We start from the raw sequence: 19,247 nt of genomic DNA on the forward strand, positions 1-19,247 counted from the left end.
TCATGGTCAACTTGGTGCCTAATTTGGTGTCATCAAGGACAACATGGTGCCTAATCATGGTAAACTTGGTGCCTAATTTGGTGTCATCAAGGACAACATGGTGCCTAATCATGGTAAACTTGGTGCCTAATTTGGTGTCATCAAGAACATGGTGCCTTATCATGGTAAACTTGGTGCCTACTTTGGTGTCATCAAGGACAACATGGTGCCTAATCATGGTAAATTTGGTGTCATCAAGGACAACATGATGCCTAATCATGGTAAACTTGGTGCCTAATTTGGTGTCATCAAGGACAACATGGTGCCTAATCATGGTAAACTTGGTGCCTTATTTGGTGTTTCATCATGGTAAACTTGGTGCCTAATTTGGTGTCATCAAGGACAACATGGTGCCTAATCATGGTAAACTTGGTGCCTTATTTGGTGTTTCATCATGGTAAACTTGGTGCCTAATTTGGTGTCATCAAGGACAACATGGTGCCTAATCATAATAACCTTGGTGCCTAATTTCGTGTCTCATCATGGCCAACTTGGTGCCTAATCATGGCCAACATGGTGCCTAATTTCGTGTCTCATCATGGCAAACTTGGTGCCTAATCATGGCCAACATGGTGCCTAATTTCGTGTCTCATCATGGCCAACTTGGTGCCTAATTTCGTGTCTCATCATGGCCAACTTGGTGCCTAATCATGGCCAACTTGGTGCCTAATTTCGTGTCTCATCATGGCCAACTTGGTGCCGAAACATTGAAAATTGGTGCCTTATATGGGCCAACTTGGTGCCCAATCATGGAAAACTTGGTGCCTTATAATGGAAAACTTGGTGCCTTATCATGGAAAACTTGGTGCCTTATCATGGAAAACATGGTGCCTTATCATGGAAAACTTGGTGCCTTATCATGGAAAACTTGGTGCCTTATCATGGAAAACTTAATATTGGCCAACTTGGTGTTTTTAACAGTAGTGTTGATGTAATGGATTAATAAACAGGGGAGACATATAATTCACAATCAATTTTTATAAACAGTTTTATTATAAAATGTATAAAAAAACAACAACGAAAAAACAAAGAGTTCAATGAAATATTCATGTTGACGGTAGAAAAGAACAATCTTTTTTTTCAGAGGTTGAAGAAGTAGAAATGTATAAAATAATGTAAGATTTGATTTGGAACTAAGCCAACATGACATCAAATGTTGAGCAAATTTAACAGCATAAATAATAACAATAAAAACAAAATCACTAAGGGGCCATCTTTGTACAGTTGCTTTTTCAAATAATAATTTCCCAGCATATTCCAAACCCATTGGCTTGATATCGCTTGGCTTGATTTCCTCAACTGTTGGAACTTGAAGTATAGGACCATATTTTTTACTCTATGTAAGCATTTCCGCTTTGATTTTTTACATTTAAATATTCAACTGAAATAATAGATATTAACGGTATTTTATCGAATGCTCGTTGATAAGATGCCCTAAACTCGTGCACTTGACTATTGAATGACTGTTATTTGTATATCCCTGTTTTTCCCATTATCATATGTACTATCAAAGTTTTGGAAAATGTGTCTCAATATAAGACTGTCACTCCCTGTTATCTTTTGTCGGTTTTCAGTTCCATGCTTGCAAACTTCAGCAACTGAAACAATTTAAACAGAATTACAGCTGAATTATAAAAGTTTTGATGAATTGCAGAATTTTCAGTGCATTACACCTTCTTTTGCACTGAATTCATCCTGGTACACCAGAGCAATGATGCTACGTTAACAACAGATTAGATTAAACATTATCAAATCACCGATGAATGAGAATGCACTGAATTATACCGTTCATTTTAATTTCTGAATAAATCTGTGCATTGATACCAAAACGTGGGTTTTGAACGGTCTTAAATGCCAAGGAATTGCATAAAATGCTTAATTGATTTGTGAAATTAAATGTTGTGGATTCAAATAATTTAAATTGTTGCAATAAAATTAAAAGAGCAGAATGCTCATCTGTTATTGTTTTTTTTTCAGTCTTCACAACTATTATTAAAGCTGGAGTTATGGGCCATCCTGTATATGTGGTTTGTGTCTCTGGCAACATGTACACAAAGTTTTTTTTTCAATATTTTGAACGGTTGTAGTGATGGCCAATTTTAAAGTTTTTACACAATAGTGACAAAGACACTAAGGCTATAACAATACCTAGAGTTTAAACTTCAAACAACAGATGTGAATCTTACCTCATCTGTCTGTTTGATATGGGAGTAGTCATTTTTCGGGTCACTATGTTTGACTGGTTTGCGGGACTGTTGATGATGCTGCGGAAGAAAATGGTTATGGTTATTCTGTGATAAATCATTACAATGAATAAACTCTATCCAATATAATTCTTACCCTTAAACAGGCCTGAGTGACTTCATTTAGAACATTAGCCAATCATTTAAACTATCAGTGGGTTTTTTTTTCAAATGAAAATTGGGCAAAAATTCAGTCCTATTCACAATCCCAATTTATTTTGTTTCATTAGGCCTATATTCACAGTACACTAAAGGAGATATGTTTAAATGCAGGCTTTTTTCTTAAAAAATCTTCAAACCCAGGGTCTGTAAGGGCCTAGCTAGCTTTGTTCCTCTGGGAAATTCACAATTTTAGGCATTTTGTTGCTATTTTTACAAATCTAAGAGCCTTGGCTCCATTCACAAAAAGGTGGATAAAAATACTGACAGTCATTTTAAATATGATGATTTTACTTACTTCAAGTTAAATCTCAGAAGTTGACTGAATGCAGCCCAAATCAGCACATATATTAGCATAAATGGATACATACCCAGGGCTTGGGGTGAGGGGTTCCGATGCTGTCTCTCACTGCATGTCTATCAAATGAACCCACGTCTGTTAGGGAAAGGTTATCCAAATACCTTAAATATAAAAGAAATAAGTGCATGTGGCATTCAATTAATGTTGTTGTTTTTTCAAATGCTCACTTCAAAATACTAACAATTCTTTTTTAATTAAAAAAAAAGTTATCACAGTGGAAGGCCATTTTTTAGCCCTTGAGGTTTGAACATTTGTGAAAAAAGAGATTGCTTGTGCATGTGATAACAGTATCTTCTATTAAAATGTGGATAAAGAGTTATAATTAGGGCTAAGAAAAACAATGTTTGTATAAATATCTGAATAAATAAGAAATAAATAAGGCATGTTGGTGAACTGAGTTCTTCTCAAACATAGTATATACAGATATCAATATTTGATTTGCAAGGGCTGAATTATTTTTCAATAAAAAAAATGTCTGGGTGAGAATTGGACAGGAGCAAGCAGAGATGAAAATTTAAAAAAACAACACTTTACCGGAAATCACTTCTTCATTCATACCTCAAGCAAGAGTCAAGGTCATTTTTTAATGTTCCCTCATATTCCTGGTACTCTTTCTGCATCATGCTGAAAAATTGAAATAAATCTTGTTATAGATAGGCCATACCAAATTTATTGTTTAAGTGTCGGGTTCCATAGGAAAAAATGCCATAGGAATTTTTTTTTTCTTCATCTCTAAAGAACAAATGCCATTGACATTGACATGTTAAACATGATATGAAATATCTTAAATACCTATCTTACACTAGTTGCAGACATAATGTATTATGTCTGCATTGCTTTTTGCAAGACAGCTCCACAAGAAAGGGTTGTTTGGCATGTTTTTGACTTTTTGGGCGAAAAATAGTATATGCATGGAAAAAATAGTGCAGTAAATCCATTGAACATTAATTTGGTGTGTTCTTAACGACGTTACTAGCCCAAATTTCTTGAACATTCAAAATTGTAAAATTTGTAATTTGGCTAAATAACATGAAATACTTAAATGTGGGGCACTCAAGATATTTAGAGAAATGGAGGCTGGGACCCATTTCAGGAAAGGATCTATGTTGTTACTTATACATAGTCTAAAATCTGAAGCAATGCACAGACAGCAATAGTTGAATATTTTCATTTCTAGAACATTCTTTTTTTTCATTTTTACTGCGGAAAAATCAATTTACATTAAAACATAACGGACATATGACACTGATATCATTTCACTGTAAGATGAAGATCTTTCATGAAACAGATCCCTTGTTCATCTATGGAATTCAACTATTTCAAAACCTGGCATTGCACTTATTGTCACGAAGTTAATAAGCTATCTTACACTATACGTCTCTGAAGGAATCCAATCTGGTCTTGCATTTTGGCACGTGAATCTTTCATCCGTTCTTCAAACGCCTGACGCGCCGCCTCCTTCAGGGTGTTAATGTTGTGGACATGTTTGTAATTCTCATCATACTGAAAATACGTGTATCAGTAAAAGTCTTATTTCTGGAACAATTCAGAGATGAATGAATGTTTTTAAATTATTCATCTGATGATTATTGTGCATGTTCATAATGGAGTTTTGATAACCAACCTTCTGAAAAAAACAGCATTATTAACTTGTGTTGGTAAACAATTTTAGCTTACATGATAAAAAATAATAATACAGAAAATTAAATGAACATCCTCGCAAAAAAAATCGCTAAAATTTAACACTTTTCACCACTTTTATAATTATGTTGCATTTTGGGTCAATGGCAATCACTAGTGGGAACCATGTCATACCATACAGTGTGAAAGTGTTCAATGTACAACTTATTGTAGATGCAATAAAACATCAACATAACTGTGATGCAGTTTACATTAAAACACCTATCGTTTTTCTTTTGAACTAAATCAATATAACAGCTGAGTATGATGTTTAAAAAATGGCCAGCAACACAACTGTGGTCCATCATTCAAATATGGCCAATTTATTCCACAACCATGGCTAATCACTGAATGTGACTGAGGGGCTGGCAAAAAATCTGAGTCTTACATACATAACCAGAGTTATAACCTAAAACAGAGATAAACCTTAGGCAGGTTTTTGCTAAGACTATTACCTGGTATCTGTCCATTTCTGCTGGCTTAGGGAGTGGCCGTACAGAGATGTTGTCAAGGGTCATTACAGTAGTACATTTTATGATTTCTGTCCTGTACAAGGGGTCAGCATCAACTGGGTTTCCCTGAAATATACCAGGGATATTCAAATAAATAATATTAAACCACTGTGAATAGCATTTTAAAAGACCCCTGTCACTACAAAGGGAAAGAGGAAACAAAAAAACTTTACAAAACAGCACACCAACATTTAATAACTATCAACCAACTTTAGCTTGTGATTTGCTGAGAAGCAAGTTAATTATTTATTCCTTTCAAATTTTATTATGCCTTAAAAGTTATATCATTGTATTTTCATCATTTCATTTTTAGAGTTCACAGCTTTTTTTTCACGTTTTGTACAGTGAAGTTCACAGTCAGAACGTTGATCATAGTACTGGTAAAATAAATTATAAGAACGTGAACATATTGAATGACATTGAAGACAAAAAAACCCCAAGCATCAGACTAGATTTATCCATTGAAACAGACTCTTAAAAATTAAAAAAAAACAACAACAACTTTTCTTACATATAGAGAGAGGACTTCAAGCCTTCTGAGTTGTGCAAGGATGTCGACGGTGTTATGGAGTGTGGTAATGTGGTTGTCGGCTGCGTTCAGATTGTGCAGGTAGAAACAGCTCGTCAGTGGTACCACATCTTCCTGTGAAATTATTGTACCAAATATAACCATTCAGCTGATTCATAATTTGAATATATGGCAATTGACATCTAACATCAACTTTCTAATTGTATTAAAAATAGTTCTGGGGCTGTTTCAATAAGGCGTACACATAAACATGTTGGTTTCCAGTTTCCAGACCTACCCTAGTGTAATTTTTATCTTTTGTTTAATTGTTTCTTCTAAAAGTGAAAAATTAAGTTTGAGCTCTAAACAATACCATTGATGGTAATACTGATTGTATAGATCATACAGTTCTTAAGCATAAAAATTATAAAAGATGGTAAACTATTTTATTTTATTTTTTTATTTTTTTATTTTTTGGGGGGGAAACACACATAATTCTTTGATGCCTAAGATCCAATAGGATAATAATAAATATATATTAAAATGATCTTCCTGTCATATTTTCATTATTTGTGGAAATTGAATTTAGCCAGTATTAAAAATGAATGCAAAGTTTAGGTAAAAAAAACACAAACATTTGTGATGTTTATACACATTTAAGATTATTGAAGTTAAGATTAAGATCCTTTAATAAAACGGAAAGCTCCACTACTAAGCGCTCTGTTTGGCTTACTTAATTAATGACTTTTCTTAGTCTGGTTAGAAATTATCACAGTCACTTAAAAATTCTGCTTTAATTACTATCATAAAGTTAACCAAATTATGAACTACATATCATATAGCCTTGAGCATCTTACGATGTTATTCCTTTGGCAGGAGAGTTCTCTAAGTTTTGGCAACGACTGGACCCCATCTAGACTTCTCAGCTAGAAGAAAATAATTAAATAATTATGGCTTTGTCATGTTATTTAATGCTAGACATTTCATATATTGAATCTACTTTGACAAAAAATGTTATGAGGAGTGCTGGAAAATGGAGTAATTGTGTTTATAAAAAAACACAGAGGAAAAAGACAGATATAACATAAAAGTTACACTTAGTTTTAGGGTTCAATTATGACATTAATAGGAGGATGGGTATTTGCTAATGCATGAATAAACATTGTAGTATGCACTTTTAATCTTGTATCATATCAGAAAGTGTTTTCCCTTATTCTCTCATTAGAATTAGAATAATAAGAGAATAAGGAAAAAAAACTCTTGTTTATAAAGCAGAGCTCTTACAGTATGTAGTGTGCACATAAATTAGGACATAATTCTAATATACTGGTACTGTATACACTTGTGTATTATTTGGATAACTCAAGTAGTGTGTGCAGAAGCTATAAATTATCATCTTATATAAGTGCTCGGATTAAGGACACACACTTGCACACTCCTAAAATGCAAGTTAAAATAAGTGAAAATCTAGAAAAATAGTGACTTACAATTTGCCTACTTTCTTTTTCTCATAAACAAATATAAAATTATTTGATATACACAAGTATGATATGCTTAGCTCACATTGTAGATTGGTACTTCGTGTTTAGATTTAAGATGTCAGTATTTGGCTAAAATCTTTGACTTTGAGTCACAGTCTATCATCATAACAAGCAAAAAAGTGAAGTTTCTTTACCGCATGGATATTTAAAATTGACAACGTCTTAAGCGAAAGGAGTGAACAAAAAAATTGTGAGTTAACTAAAGATTGTGCAAGATGAAATTTTCAGCACTTGCAAAACCTTGCGAGTATATATTTTTTTTTAATTTTAAGCCCTGTAATATAAATGTTTCATTGCAATATTGTGCCTACCTTGTTGTTGCTGACGTTAAGTATCTCCAGGTTGATCATGCTGGGCATCAGAGAGAGGTCTTGTATCTCATTCAGGCTGATATTCAACTCAATGAGGGAGGCACTAGAGCTCAGGTTCTCAATTTTCCGGATAAAGTTGTGGGACAGATTCAGTGTGTACAAATAAGGAAGCACTTCAATACCTGTAAAACTAAATGACACACTTATTATTGCAAAACAATTTTCAAAATCTGACTCTGTACATGCAAGATTTGATATAATCATAGCCTATCACATAGACAGATACGCCCAATGCACTCATTATGATCTGATGTATTGAGTTCCATAGGACATTTCGCTAGGGCAATAATCATGAATATTTAATGAATTAATAAAATATTAACAAGTTAATTGTTTTAACTCAAGCTTCTACTTCAACACTGACTTACTTGCTGACTTTATTTAATGATGCATTTAGTTCTCTGAGGTATCTGAAAGGTTTGAGTCCTGCATGTTCAAGAACAGTCAGCTCATTCAGTGATAAGTCAAGTCGAACTACTCTGGATGGAACTTCTGTGATGGATGCCATTCTTGGCAAAAGGCCACTGTTGAATAAAAACACAAACACCGTAAAATGTACATATATTAATGTATAAATAATGAGTATTAATGATTGGAAAGCTTAAATATAAAACTACAACAAATAATAATTTTATGTGCAACCACCCATGAATCAAAAACCTTCTATATCTTATGAACCTTCTTGGATTAAAAGGACTACGGTAGTCACCATTTGATACAAATGCAAGAAAAGAAGAAAATTGTCAAAAACTAACCTAAAATTGATATCATTGTGTACAATTCACTTACTGATCAGATGTATCACATCGCTTACGACACATGTATCTTTTGCAGGTTTTCAAACATTAAACAGTAAGCTAGAATCTTAACTTCAGCAGTTTAGATTTGAAGAACCATAATCAATCTAAAAGGTATTAAAGGTTTCAAGTTATTATAATTATTACGAACTTAAGAATATATCAGTGTGTTTTTTAGCTAATTCTTCCTTACCCTTCCTTTCCCCACTTGAACTCATAGTCAAGGTTTTTAAGCTGACACATTTTAAGGTCCAGCTCATAATATTGTCCAGTGGGATCTAGCTTCCATGCTGGTAATATCACAGGACAGGTGTGACATCTGCGCTCAACAAATTCTTGAGTCAGCATGTTTAACTACATAAGAGGAAATTTAAGAAGAATAAAAAACAACCGAACATACAAACAGATGCAAATTATAAATTCTGCCAATATAAATATGATATTGAATAATTCAACTTAATTTCTTGCCATTTACAAAGTTTCTTTCCACATACATTTATGTACAATTAAACATATATATTATAATATAAATGTTATTTTAAAAAATTTATTCCCTATTTTGACTTAGACTAAGTATCTTCTTGTAGACTTTAAGCTCTTGTTATTCAAACTCATTTTAATGCCAATTTCACAATCATTCAGGTGTTTTTGGTTCAATGGCCAATATCTAGCACACTTTTATTGTAACTTTTGTCAATGATGTCAACCATTCGTGGATCAGCATAATCAATTTACAATGGCAGAATATTTTTCTGGCAGTTATAGGTTCAATTCTTATTTCTAATTACAACAATGTCAGTGTACTTAGTTATAAGCTATCCTGGTTTTCAAGATTTAGGAAATCTTTAGATTTGGTGATAATTTTAAGTTGATCAATATAAATGATGGTCAAAAGACGTCTGAGATATAACAATACTTCATAAATCATTACTTAAGATATTTTTTCCTGTTTTACCTGTTGTGATTTGGAAACTCTTAAAATATTTTTTTACAGGAAGTTTACATTGTTGCCACAAAGGGAGGTCACTCTAGTACAGCTGCAATGTCAAAAACCGTCATCCTACTGTACACGGTAGCATTTTAAAGAAAGAGTAAGCGAAATCAACAGATCGTCACGATGTCAACAATGGGTAAGAACTATTTTTAGTTACTTTTTATCTGCATTCATATTTAAAACGTTACGAACCTACGAAAATAAATTTGTCGCTATACTGTGAGAAACCTAATTTTAAGAATCTTCGTACCTCAAAATGTTCGCCCCACAAATATTTCGCACCACTCATCATTGATCCTGGTGCTATTCCGGCCCAATAACCATATTCGGCCCACTGAGAAACTCGGCCTTGTTCAGTATGCCTACTTTATTTATTATTTGTATATTTATTGATATAGTTGATTAAAAAAGTTATTATTGTTCAAGTCACGGCGAATACTAATTAACAATGATCAATGTTTAGCTTAATCTAAGTTGGTCTGAATTGCCTTGAATCATGGTTTGATTATGAAAATAAATAAGTAGTATTTGTATTTAGTCATTTTATCCACAATTGAGATTATTTTCTTTGATATAGATCACACTGATCTATATCAAAGAAAATAATCTCAATTGTGGATAAAATTCGGAATTGTATGCATGTTAACGTACATTACTGTAGAACTACGGACGAAGTGACACATTTCTCACATATTGACTACTTTTAATAAAAAAACGACAATGTGTCTAGTTGCCGTCCTCAGCATAACACTGAGAATAAAACAATGAAAAGGGACAACCTAAATTTTATCCCAGATTACGTTTAAAGTCACAAGTTTAATGACCCCACGAAACCTCCGTCATAACGTTGGCTTTTATTTTGACAGTTGCTGGATAGTAAGGTTATTGTAAGAAAGGAGATGACAAGTTATATACTATTATAATACTTTTATAATAAAGGAATAACTTTATATTCCCACAATATACACAGAGATGGCATTTTGGCTGGTGTCCGTTGCGTTCCTTTGGGGATTTACTAACCCGTTCATCAAGCGAGGATCAAAGGGTATTGAGTCAATCAAACGTGCATCCGCTGTACGACAATTGTGTGCAGAGATGTGGTTCCTCATCACAAATTGGAAGGTAGGCATTTTGTTCATTAATTTGCTAATGTTTAGTCGAGCTATGCTTGTAATCTTAAAACAGACAATTTCTAGAATATTGTCAGTAATTACGAGTATAAACAATGAACTTTTAATAATGAAATAGGATTGTATTTTGCAGCTCATAAACTCATTGTTGTTCTTTTTTTTCGTAAAGGAGCTTCCATTGAAGAAAAATATAAATTGTAATTAAAGGGCCTATATTAAAAGTGAAACTTACTTATATGAAAAGGCTATGGTTCATAAGGTTTATATGAGTTTGGAATTGTATTCAATAAAGCCAGTATCCTTTATAATGTTCCATCGAGTTGACGTCATTATGAACGCGTCTTTTTAAATTGAATTCATTTGTTTACTTTCCTAATCACTCTTCGGCTGGAACATAAGGCAAGCACTACAACTTTCTAATGTGTTTGGATTGAGTCTTGGCTTTTTCTTCACCTCATGACCCCTTAGATCGACGAACATAGTCTTTCGCCAATAAGTATTCTGCCTCTGCTTCCTTGTACCCTGTGGACTCCATTCAAGATCTTGTTGGGCTGTTGTGTTTGTAATGTGTGGCCAATCCATCGCCGCTTATTCCGTAGCATAGCGTATGTGATTGGGTGATATTGTCTGGCCGGCCATCGGATATAATACAAATGATTGCTTCAGACAGTGATACGCACATGCAGTTTCTGGCCCAGGCTCCTAGTCCGTTTCCAGGTTTCAGCTCCGTACAGAAGGACCGTCTTGATGTCTAACTTGAAGAATCCGAGCTTGGTCTTTTGATGGATGTTCTGCTGTGCCATACTGGCCGTAGTGTGACAAAGGCTGAACCTGCTTTTGATATCGGGATTTTATATTTTTCTCTGTTCCCACTGTATTATTGACTGTACCTCCAAGATATGTGAAGGACTGAACATATTCTATCGTGGTTGTTATGTCAATTGCCAGTTTTAATTTATAGACAGTTGGACTTCTTGATGTTGAATTCAAGCCCTGTTGACTTGGAAATTTCCTGAAGACGTATTTCGTCTATGTGGGAGAGCGTATAGCCTAGGACAAGAAGCCTATGTCATCTGCATAGTTGAGGTATTCAAGCTTTTTGATAGGGTGAACGATACCCCTCTTGGTCTATCTATTGTGGTCTTCATTATACGGTCGATTACTACCGAGAATATTATGGGAGAGGGATGGCAGCCTTGTCTTTCGCCAGTTTTCACCTGGACGGGAGCAGAAAGATCTAGATTGCGGATGACTTGACATACTGTGTGGCTATTCAAGCTCCGAAAGATGTTGACAATCATGCTTGGGATGCCACAGTGCCTCAGGATCGTCCGAATAACATTTTTGTCCACCATATCGAACGACTTTTTGAAATCAAACGGGTTTTTTGTTGTTCCCCCTTTTTTGACACTTGCTATTTTTACCTGAAGCTTAGCTTTAAAACGTTCATGGTCCGAGCCAATCTCTGTTTCCATGTAAGTTATAACAACTGTGAAAGTTCTTCTCCACATACAGGGATGACACTGCTGTTTTCACCCACTTTAGAATTCATTTCAGCCATCACTATGATGATTTCTCCTTTTCAGAACCTTGCCTAGCATACCCTGTTACCGCGAATATTACTCTTTATATGTCGCATCCTCTGTCTGATTGGCAGGCTTGTGTAGTTCTTACCTTTTGAAATTTCGAATGCAATTTGGCTTTCGTCATTCTTTTATCCATGTGTTCCCATATTGGAGGTCTCGTAATTTTCCATGAAAGACATCGCTCCATATATTTTAGAATCGTAAGCAAACCATAACTTGTCAATTTTGATGATGATAACATCTTTATTTTGCAGTATATCATACCGTTCGTGATAAACCAAAGTGGATCCGTACTGTACTATCTGACGTTGGCATCTGCAGGTAACTTATCATATTTCTTTGGTTTCCATAAATTATTTTAGGAAATACTTTTTTGGCGTTTCATGAGTTTTTTTACAAAGTGAAAATACGTAAATATGGGTGTTTTCCGGTAATCAGGAAACGGTCTGTCGCATTTCCCCCGGATTTTATGCGTTCAAAAATTGAACATCGATACTGATAAAACTATTTTGATCAAAATTAGTGTTTTTTTCAAAACCTATAATTTTAATTTCGAAAACATTTAACTCAAATATCATCACAGGCTGTTTAATGACTTAGAGATTTGATCATTTCTGTCTACGCAGACTTGTCGCTTGCCGTTCCAATCACCAACTCACTGACGTTCATTTTTACCGCCATATCCGGTCATCTGCTCGGCGAAAAAGTATCCTCGTACAGTAAGCTCACCCCTCGTTCTTCTCCCGTAACATATATTTAAATTATAAAATTATAGGACCGTATACATGTGGAAGACATAGCTACATTATAGCTTTACTGTGGCGAAATAAAAAAAGAGAAAATACTGCTCATAATGTGTTTAAACAAGCAATGTCTTTGTTTCACAGTTTAAGGCCAGTTAAATAATGCGGTAGTAGAACACCAACATTTAAATGGTCAAATATTCATTTTTTTCTGCTTTTTGAGATATTATTACTTTTAATTCGGACTTCTTCCAGAGACGGTTGCGGGGATGTGTTTGGTAGGACTGGGCGTGGCTCTGTGTGTGTATGACAAAGTGAGCTGAACCTTATCCGGGACTTTCCATCCGACTTGATATTGGTTCATATAATGTTGTGTAGAACAGCCATCATAACTAAGCCATTATAGAACATGGCAGATGGTTTATGCAAGGAATGTTACCTTTCGGGAATTAGATTTGTAATAAAAACACTCCTCCGCAATTATTGCGTACACTGCTCTTTAAAAGTGCACTATCACAGATTTACCGATGACATTTTTTTTGTTTTGAAATGAGCCATTTTTTACGTAAATATCAGCAAATCAGTGATATAAGACTGCTGACAAAAGATCAGATCGCAGATTTTCATATTGCCGTTCGAAAATTAATCTTTTATGGCTAAAAGCATTACTAACAGTTTAAAAAATGCATAAAATAAAAAATATATAAAAAAATATGAAAATCTGCGATATGTTTTTTTTTTGTCAACAGTCTTATTTCACTGGATTCCATACATTTTCGCAGAAATTGGCTCGTTCCAAGACAAAAAATAAAAAAAAGTTATCAAAACGTTCAATCTGTGAGAATGAAGCTTTAATAGTTTGTGTGTTTTTTGTACGATTTTATATTATGATATCGAAAAGCAAAAAGTGTCGTTAAGAACTGCTTTTAATGCTCTATGATTTTGAACCAGGTTTACTTTAATTGTTTTAAGTGCATTTGCATGTTTAGTAATATCAAACGATTTTATCTTATCCCAAAGATCTATTCCTCTTGGAACTCATTTCGATGGGAATTTAATATGCTCGTGAGTGTTCTAAATCCTTCTAGTAAGAAGCACACTTATCGTCGCGCCGTCTATAATATTAACGGTGCTTCAGTGCGTCGTTGTTAGCATCCCTGGCGGAAGATTCCGGTGATTCCACTTCTTCTTCACATCTGTTCTCACTTGAGTAATAATCACTGTATTAAGACATGATAACTCTCACTTCAAGGCAGGTGCGGTTCCAGAGTCAACAACTCAGTCTTGTCTGTTGTGATACTTGTACTATTATGTTTTTGTTTGTCTGCTATATACTCGTGCTGGTTATAACTGCAATAATTGAAGGTTCAATTATACAAAGATGCACCGTCTTTCTCCCAAATAAAATGTAACCCAATTATTAGAATTGTTTTAATTAAACGACAAAAGGATGAGTAATGTCGAAAAAACATGGTTGTATGAAGGATACTGTGTTTAATTTGAAAGAAAGGTGCAAAACACACGGTATTTCTACCTTATGAGACGATGTTTGATCACTGTAAATGTTTTAGCACTCACCAGTCATTTAATGTTTGTGCGTTTTCAGCTATTAAATGCAAGATTACAATCTTGGTATCAATAATTAATATGTTCCATTAATTTAAGGCGTTATTTAGTAAGTAGTAAAAGGATTATCACTCAAAATATATGTTTGTAATACATATGTATGAATTGATTGTAAATTCGAGTTTCACTTTAAAGAAAATAATTATTTTTTGGTTCGTTAATTTATTATGTTATAATAAATTTTATATATATATATATATATATATATATATATATATATATATATATATATATATATATATATATATATATGTGAATTACACTTCTTTATAGAATGATAACGCCCATAATGTATTATTAGTTTTGGTAACATAACAAATGTCTTACGATAATCTCTGTTGTTGATCATTTCCGGACCATCTATTTTTCGAAGAACAATGTCGAGGTATTATCAAAACCTTGGCGACGTTGTCGTCGGAAGCGGCGTCGGCATGCAAAAAAAGCCTCGGTTATTATAGTCCAGGCTTTTTTGCATGCCGACGCCGAGTTAAACTAAAAGATTGTCAAGGTATTGAAATGGAAATTGTTACACAAGTTGCCTGTGACAATACGTCTTTTGTACAACAGGCCCATCATCAATCTCTGGCTATTAAAATTATTCAATTTGGCTATTCAAATTATTCAATTATGCTTCATTTTCGACTAAAAACAATAGACGAACGGTTGTCGATCGCTCCGCGACGCTCTCTTTGTCCTGAACATTGTTCTTCACTTCAACCTCTTATTCTTTTTTCACGCAAATTGTTCAAAATCTGCTAATGCTCTTTTTTTATCATCTTTAAAGACATATTCGTGGTACTCGTAATTGTGAAAGTTTATAACCCAACACTGATGTCAGTCAAGAACAAAATCGCATCTTTTGTTAATTTAGTTTAGAAGTGTTTCTTTTTTTGATACATAAAATGTATTCAGGTTTTATGTATGACTCCAAAATGCCTTCTCAAGTCTTCCATCTGTGAGTTCGGAATTTTTGTTTATTGCTTATAATTACCTTTTGTCATATTCCTATCGCACACCACCCTATTACCATTAACTCGTAAATTGCTAAAGAGCTCAGTATTTCAAAGCTGCCGTTTTATATACCTGTGTTAATATGTTTCCGTTTTTTCTTTATTGCTCATGTTGTCTTGTTGAATAAAAATGTGGAATGCGCAAAAAACATAAACACTGGAAAAGCCCCGTGCCTTAATGCACTTGACTTGATTAACAACAGAAAAGAACAATGTGAGTATTTTTCCATGCGTTTCTTATTTTAAATTGAAAACTTTTAAGTTCCAGTCATTTCTTTATACTCATTGACCAAGCGGGTTAAAGCTGCACTCTCACTGATATACCGTTTTGACAACTATTATATATATTTTTTTTGTCTTGAAATTAGCTAGTATTTGCGAAAATATCTGCAAACCAGTGATATAAGACTGCTGACAAAAGATCAGATTGCAGATTTTCATATTTCCGTTCGAAAATGTTTTATGGCTAAAAACGTTACTAACGGTTTAAGAAAAATGCATAAAACATCATTTTTTCAACTTAAATATGAAAATCTGCGATCTGATATTTTGTCTTCAGAATTATAACACTGGTTTCCATGCTTTTTCGCTTAAATTGGCTCGTTCCAAGACAAACAATAAAAAACGCTGTCTTAACGTTTAACGTTGAATCTGTGAGAGTGCAGCGTTAAATATTGTGTACGTATGAACTGGATCAATTTTGAGTAGACAAACAATGAACTTGTTGAAGTAATGCGCGAATAGTTTCTAATTCAAACAACATGTTTCCTATTTGTACTTTGGAAGAAAGTTCATGGTTGGAAAATTCTATGTAATAGCTTTAACATTTCTAAGAACAGCTAATTCTTAAAATCTTCATGGATTCAAGCGGTGCCAATATCATACTAATTACAATTTTTGTTTTCTGGGATCATAATAGAAAATCATAAAATCAGAAATAAACTTTGATTACACTCCGTTTCAGGAACGCCCCAGATTGGAGGTATTCGTGTTGAACGTCTAGAATCCGGTACCTTGATCTTCAATACACCAGTGATTATATCGTGCTATCTTTTCATCTCCCTTCAAGTTGTTTCGAAGAATCCCGGTATTGAATCAGTGTGGGTGTCATTTTTTCAGTATAAGAACGTAGAAGAAAAAGAGCACAAGCTCATACAGTCCCCCGATTTAAGTGTAAACCTCAAAGCAATATGCAAGATACTCGGACAGATATTGATCAAATGTCGTGGGTAAAATAGAAATAGTAGCTACTTGTGTTGGTAACTACAGCCATCCGGAACAACTCGACCATTTTCCACTGAGAACAACCTCGAATGTATGAGGATACATCTGTAGTAGTAGTTCGTATTTTTGAAATTGATAGCCAGTGAAGGATATTATTGCATACATTATTAGGATTCCCAAAAGTTAAGTCAAAAAGTGCCAAATTGCAATAACTATGCGATCTACTTTCTGCGTAGTTAAATGTTAAGATTTCTGACATTGTTAAACGTCCATATTCATCAGAGGTTGTTTTCGATGGGAAATGGCCGAGGCGTTCCGAATGTACCACAACAAAACTCCGTTTGGTCAATGCCGTTTTTCCTATGTCGTAAAGGATCATATATTTAATTTTGATTTTTTTTTAGTTTTTAACAGATTATAATAATTTAAAATAGTGACGTAAACACTCGTTCCGTGTTTGTAATATTTTTCTACATCCAAATATATTTCGGTGATGTAAAGTTTGCGTTTCTCGACGGTAAGGAAACTGATTCATGCGATGACATAATCCCCTGAGTTAGAGAGATTCACCTGCAGGAAAAAAACTCATCACAAAAATGTATTAAAACCCCAGAAGAATACGTGGTTTTGAAACTATAAATCTTTTGCTTTTAACCTTTTCACGGAAGATATAAATATTTGTCTGGGAGACTGACAGAGGAAAGGTTGGGATATGCGAATTCTATTGCACGGCGCATTGTTGCTGTTCGCACGTTGTAGCACTGCTGTGATGACGTTTAGCGTTTATGTATTGATGGAATGGTGAAAATGGACATGTATATAATGGACTTTGCTTGAAAAGGAATACATATGAATTATGCGTAAGCAAATTGATTTTTCCATTTTTTATGATTTTCAGTGTAAAATGTCATTAATTATATTTATTTTTGTATTAAATATGCGTCAGTGTTTTTCTTCCATATTGATGAGCTTTTAGTGTAAAACATTGCAGTCTAAATAATGGTGAGTCTAGACTTCTTGTGTATACATGTTTTATTCTTTAATGTTGTTATATTTACTTATTAAGACTTATTTACTTTCAGGAAGAGGATGAAAACGTATTTTCACAATGCAGCCGTGTATATTACACTTGTAGCAGTCATTTGTATGAATTCAGTTACGCCATTTTCGTGTCCAGAAAGTATTGCCAAATTGTGTTCCTGTTATACAAAGCAAATCCACAAATCTGGCTTGCGCCAAGTACATCATTACGTCGACTGTTCTTCAAGAGAATTTTTCAAGGTGCCATTTTTCGACTTTCCTGAAGGAACAAAATTAAGGGAATTACGATTGCAAAACAATTCTATTTTATCACTTTCATCGAATGATTTCCACCACCCGATTATAGCAGAACGAGTTGATATAAGTCGGAATCCCGTAGGAAATTCGCTGCCAGATGCGTTTTTCAGCACAGTTGTTAGAAATGTTCAAGCGATAATTGCCAGAGAGATAGGCTTAGATCTTCAGAATGTGTCATCACTTGCTTTCACGAGAAATGCATTTTCTCTTCAAGAGTTAGACCTATCAAGAAATTGGGCTTATGGAGTGGACATGCTACCAGCACTTTTTATAGACAACAACATACACTCTCTTCAAAACCTTTCTTTGTCGTCCTGCAGAATAAGACGGATAAATGCGCATGCGTTCATTGGATTAGTGCATCTTCATGTTTTAGACCTCAGCCAGAATTTCCTCGCGAAAGTACCAAAAGCAATCAATAGACTGAGTCTTCTTCGAAAGCTCAACTTAAGCGAAAATGATATCACAGTTCTTCGGCATGGTGATTTTAGCGAACTGCATTGCCTACAAGAATTAGACCTTTCAAAAAACTTGCTTGGACAGCTTGAAGCATTCAGGAACGGAGCTTTATTCGGGATTGGAAATTCACTCACACACCTTTACCTACACGACGCTCATTTGACAAATATTCCATCACGAATGCTTTCTGAATTAAATATTCTACAACATTTAGATTTATCCAGTAACAAAATATCGGTTATGACCAACAATTCATTTAAAGGGAAATATTCTTTGGTCTCACTAGATATTAGTGACAATCCATGGATAATCGACGCACGCATGTTTCACGGCGTTGGACAGACTTTACGAGTTTTGCGTATGCGAAGAGCTGGCCTTAACTACATTCCAACCGCAACACTTCAATATCTTCAAGTTTTAGAGGAGTTAGACCTTTCATTTAATTCCTTACTATCAATAAATAGTAAAGACCTGCACAGTATTTCTGCTAGACGTTTACTCTTTCGGGGGAACAAAATACATTTCATCAGTCCTGATGCTTTTTCGCATTACAAGAGACCAGTCGACGTAGATATTTCCAGAAATGAGCTATCCACGCTGGATTTTATATTTGAATCAGAAAAATGCACGTTTTACAAGGTAAACATCACTTCCAATGGCTTTCTCTGTGATTGTAACATTGAAAAGTTAATCAGTTCCAGAAGGACTCATATTCTTGATGGCGATTGTGCTCTTAAATCAGGGGTGAACGTTTCATTTAATAATGCTATCGTGGAGGGTGAACTGGAGAAACAGTGCGGGGTGTCTGACTCGTCCTATTGTATATGGTGGATCAAGAATAATAGTGAACATGTGAATGAACTCAATATCCGTATGTTTATAATTTTGATAATGCTCACATTATTAACGGTTTGATAATAGTAGTG

General features: G+C 34.2%; 3 protein-coding genes across 3 annotated transcripts; 2 read left to right on the top strand and 1 right to left on the bottom strand.

Annotated features, from left to right (window-relative positions):
• Positions 1 to 1,021: 1,021 nt before the first annotated feature.
• Positions 1,022 to 9,267, bottom strand: LOC128214218 (internalin I-like). Its single transcript, XM_052920573.1, has 12 exons — positions 9,167 to 9,267; positions 8,405 to 8,565; positions 7,783 to 7,938; positions 7,355 to 7,544; positions 6,360 to 6,428; positions 5,506 to 5,637; positions 4,938 to 5,060; positions 4,172 to 4,305; positions 3,361 to 3,426; positions 2,813 to 2,903; positions 2,226 to 2,303; positions 1,022 to 1,637 (listed from the first exon to the last, which is right to left on the bottom strand). Exons 2-12 carry the CDS (start codon positions 8,557 to 8,559, stop codon positions 1,593 to 1,595), a joined length of 1,239 nt encoding a protein of 412 aa, XP_052776533.1. The 5' UTR covers positions 8,560 to 8,565; positions 9,167 to 9,267; the 3' UTR covers positions 1,022 to 1,592.
• Positions 9,210 to 14,334, top strand: LOC128214219 (transmembrane protein 234 homolog). The gene is made up of 5 exons (XM_052920574.1): positions 9,210 to 9,341; positions 10,176 to 10,327; positions 12,176 to 12,242; positions 12,548 to 12,640; positions 12,920 to 14,334. Exons 1-5 carry the CDS (start codon positions 9,329 to 9,331, stop codon positions 12,985 to 12,987), a joined length of 393 nt encoding a protein of 130 aa, XP_052776534.1. The 5' UTR covers positions 9,210 to 9,328; the 3' UTR covers positions 12,988 to 14,334.
• A 2,750-nt stretch (positions 14,335 to 17,084) lies between these two features.
• On the top strand, positions 17,085 to 19,238 carry LOC128214835 (toll-like receptor 6). Its single transcript, XM_052921508.1, has 2 exons — positions 17,085 to 17,384; positions 17,607 to 19,238. The coding sequence occupies exons 1-2, from the start codon at positions 17,374 to 17,376 to the stop codon at positions 19,234 to 19,236; spliced, it is 1,641 nt and encodes a 546-aa protein (XP_052777468.1). The 5' UTR covers positions 17,085 to 17,373; the 3' UTR covers positions 19,237 to 19,238.
• Positions 19,239 to 19,247: the final 9 nt, after the last annotated feature.

Source organism: Mya arenaria, chromosome 13 (assembly GCF_026914265.1).
Source record: "Mya arenaria isolate MELC-2E11 chromosome 13, ASM2691426v1".
Classification (NCBI taxonomy): Eukaryota; Metazoa; Mollusca; class Bivalvia; order Myida; family Myidae; genus Mya; species Mya arenaria.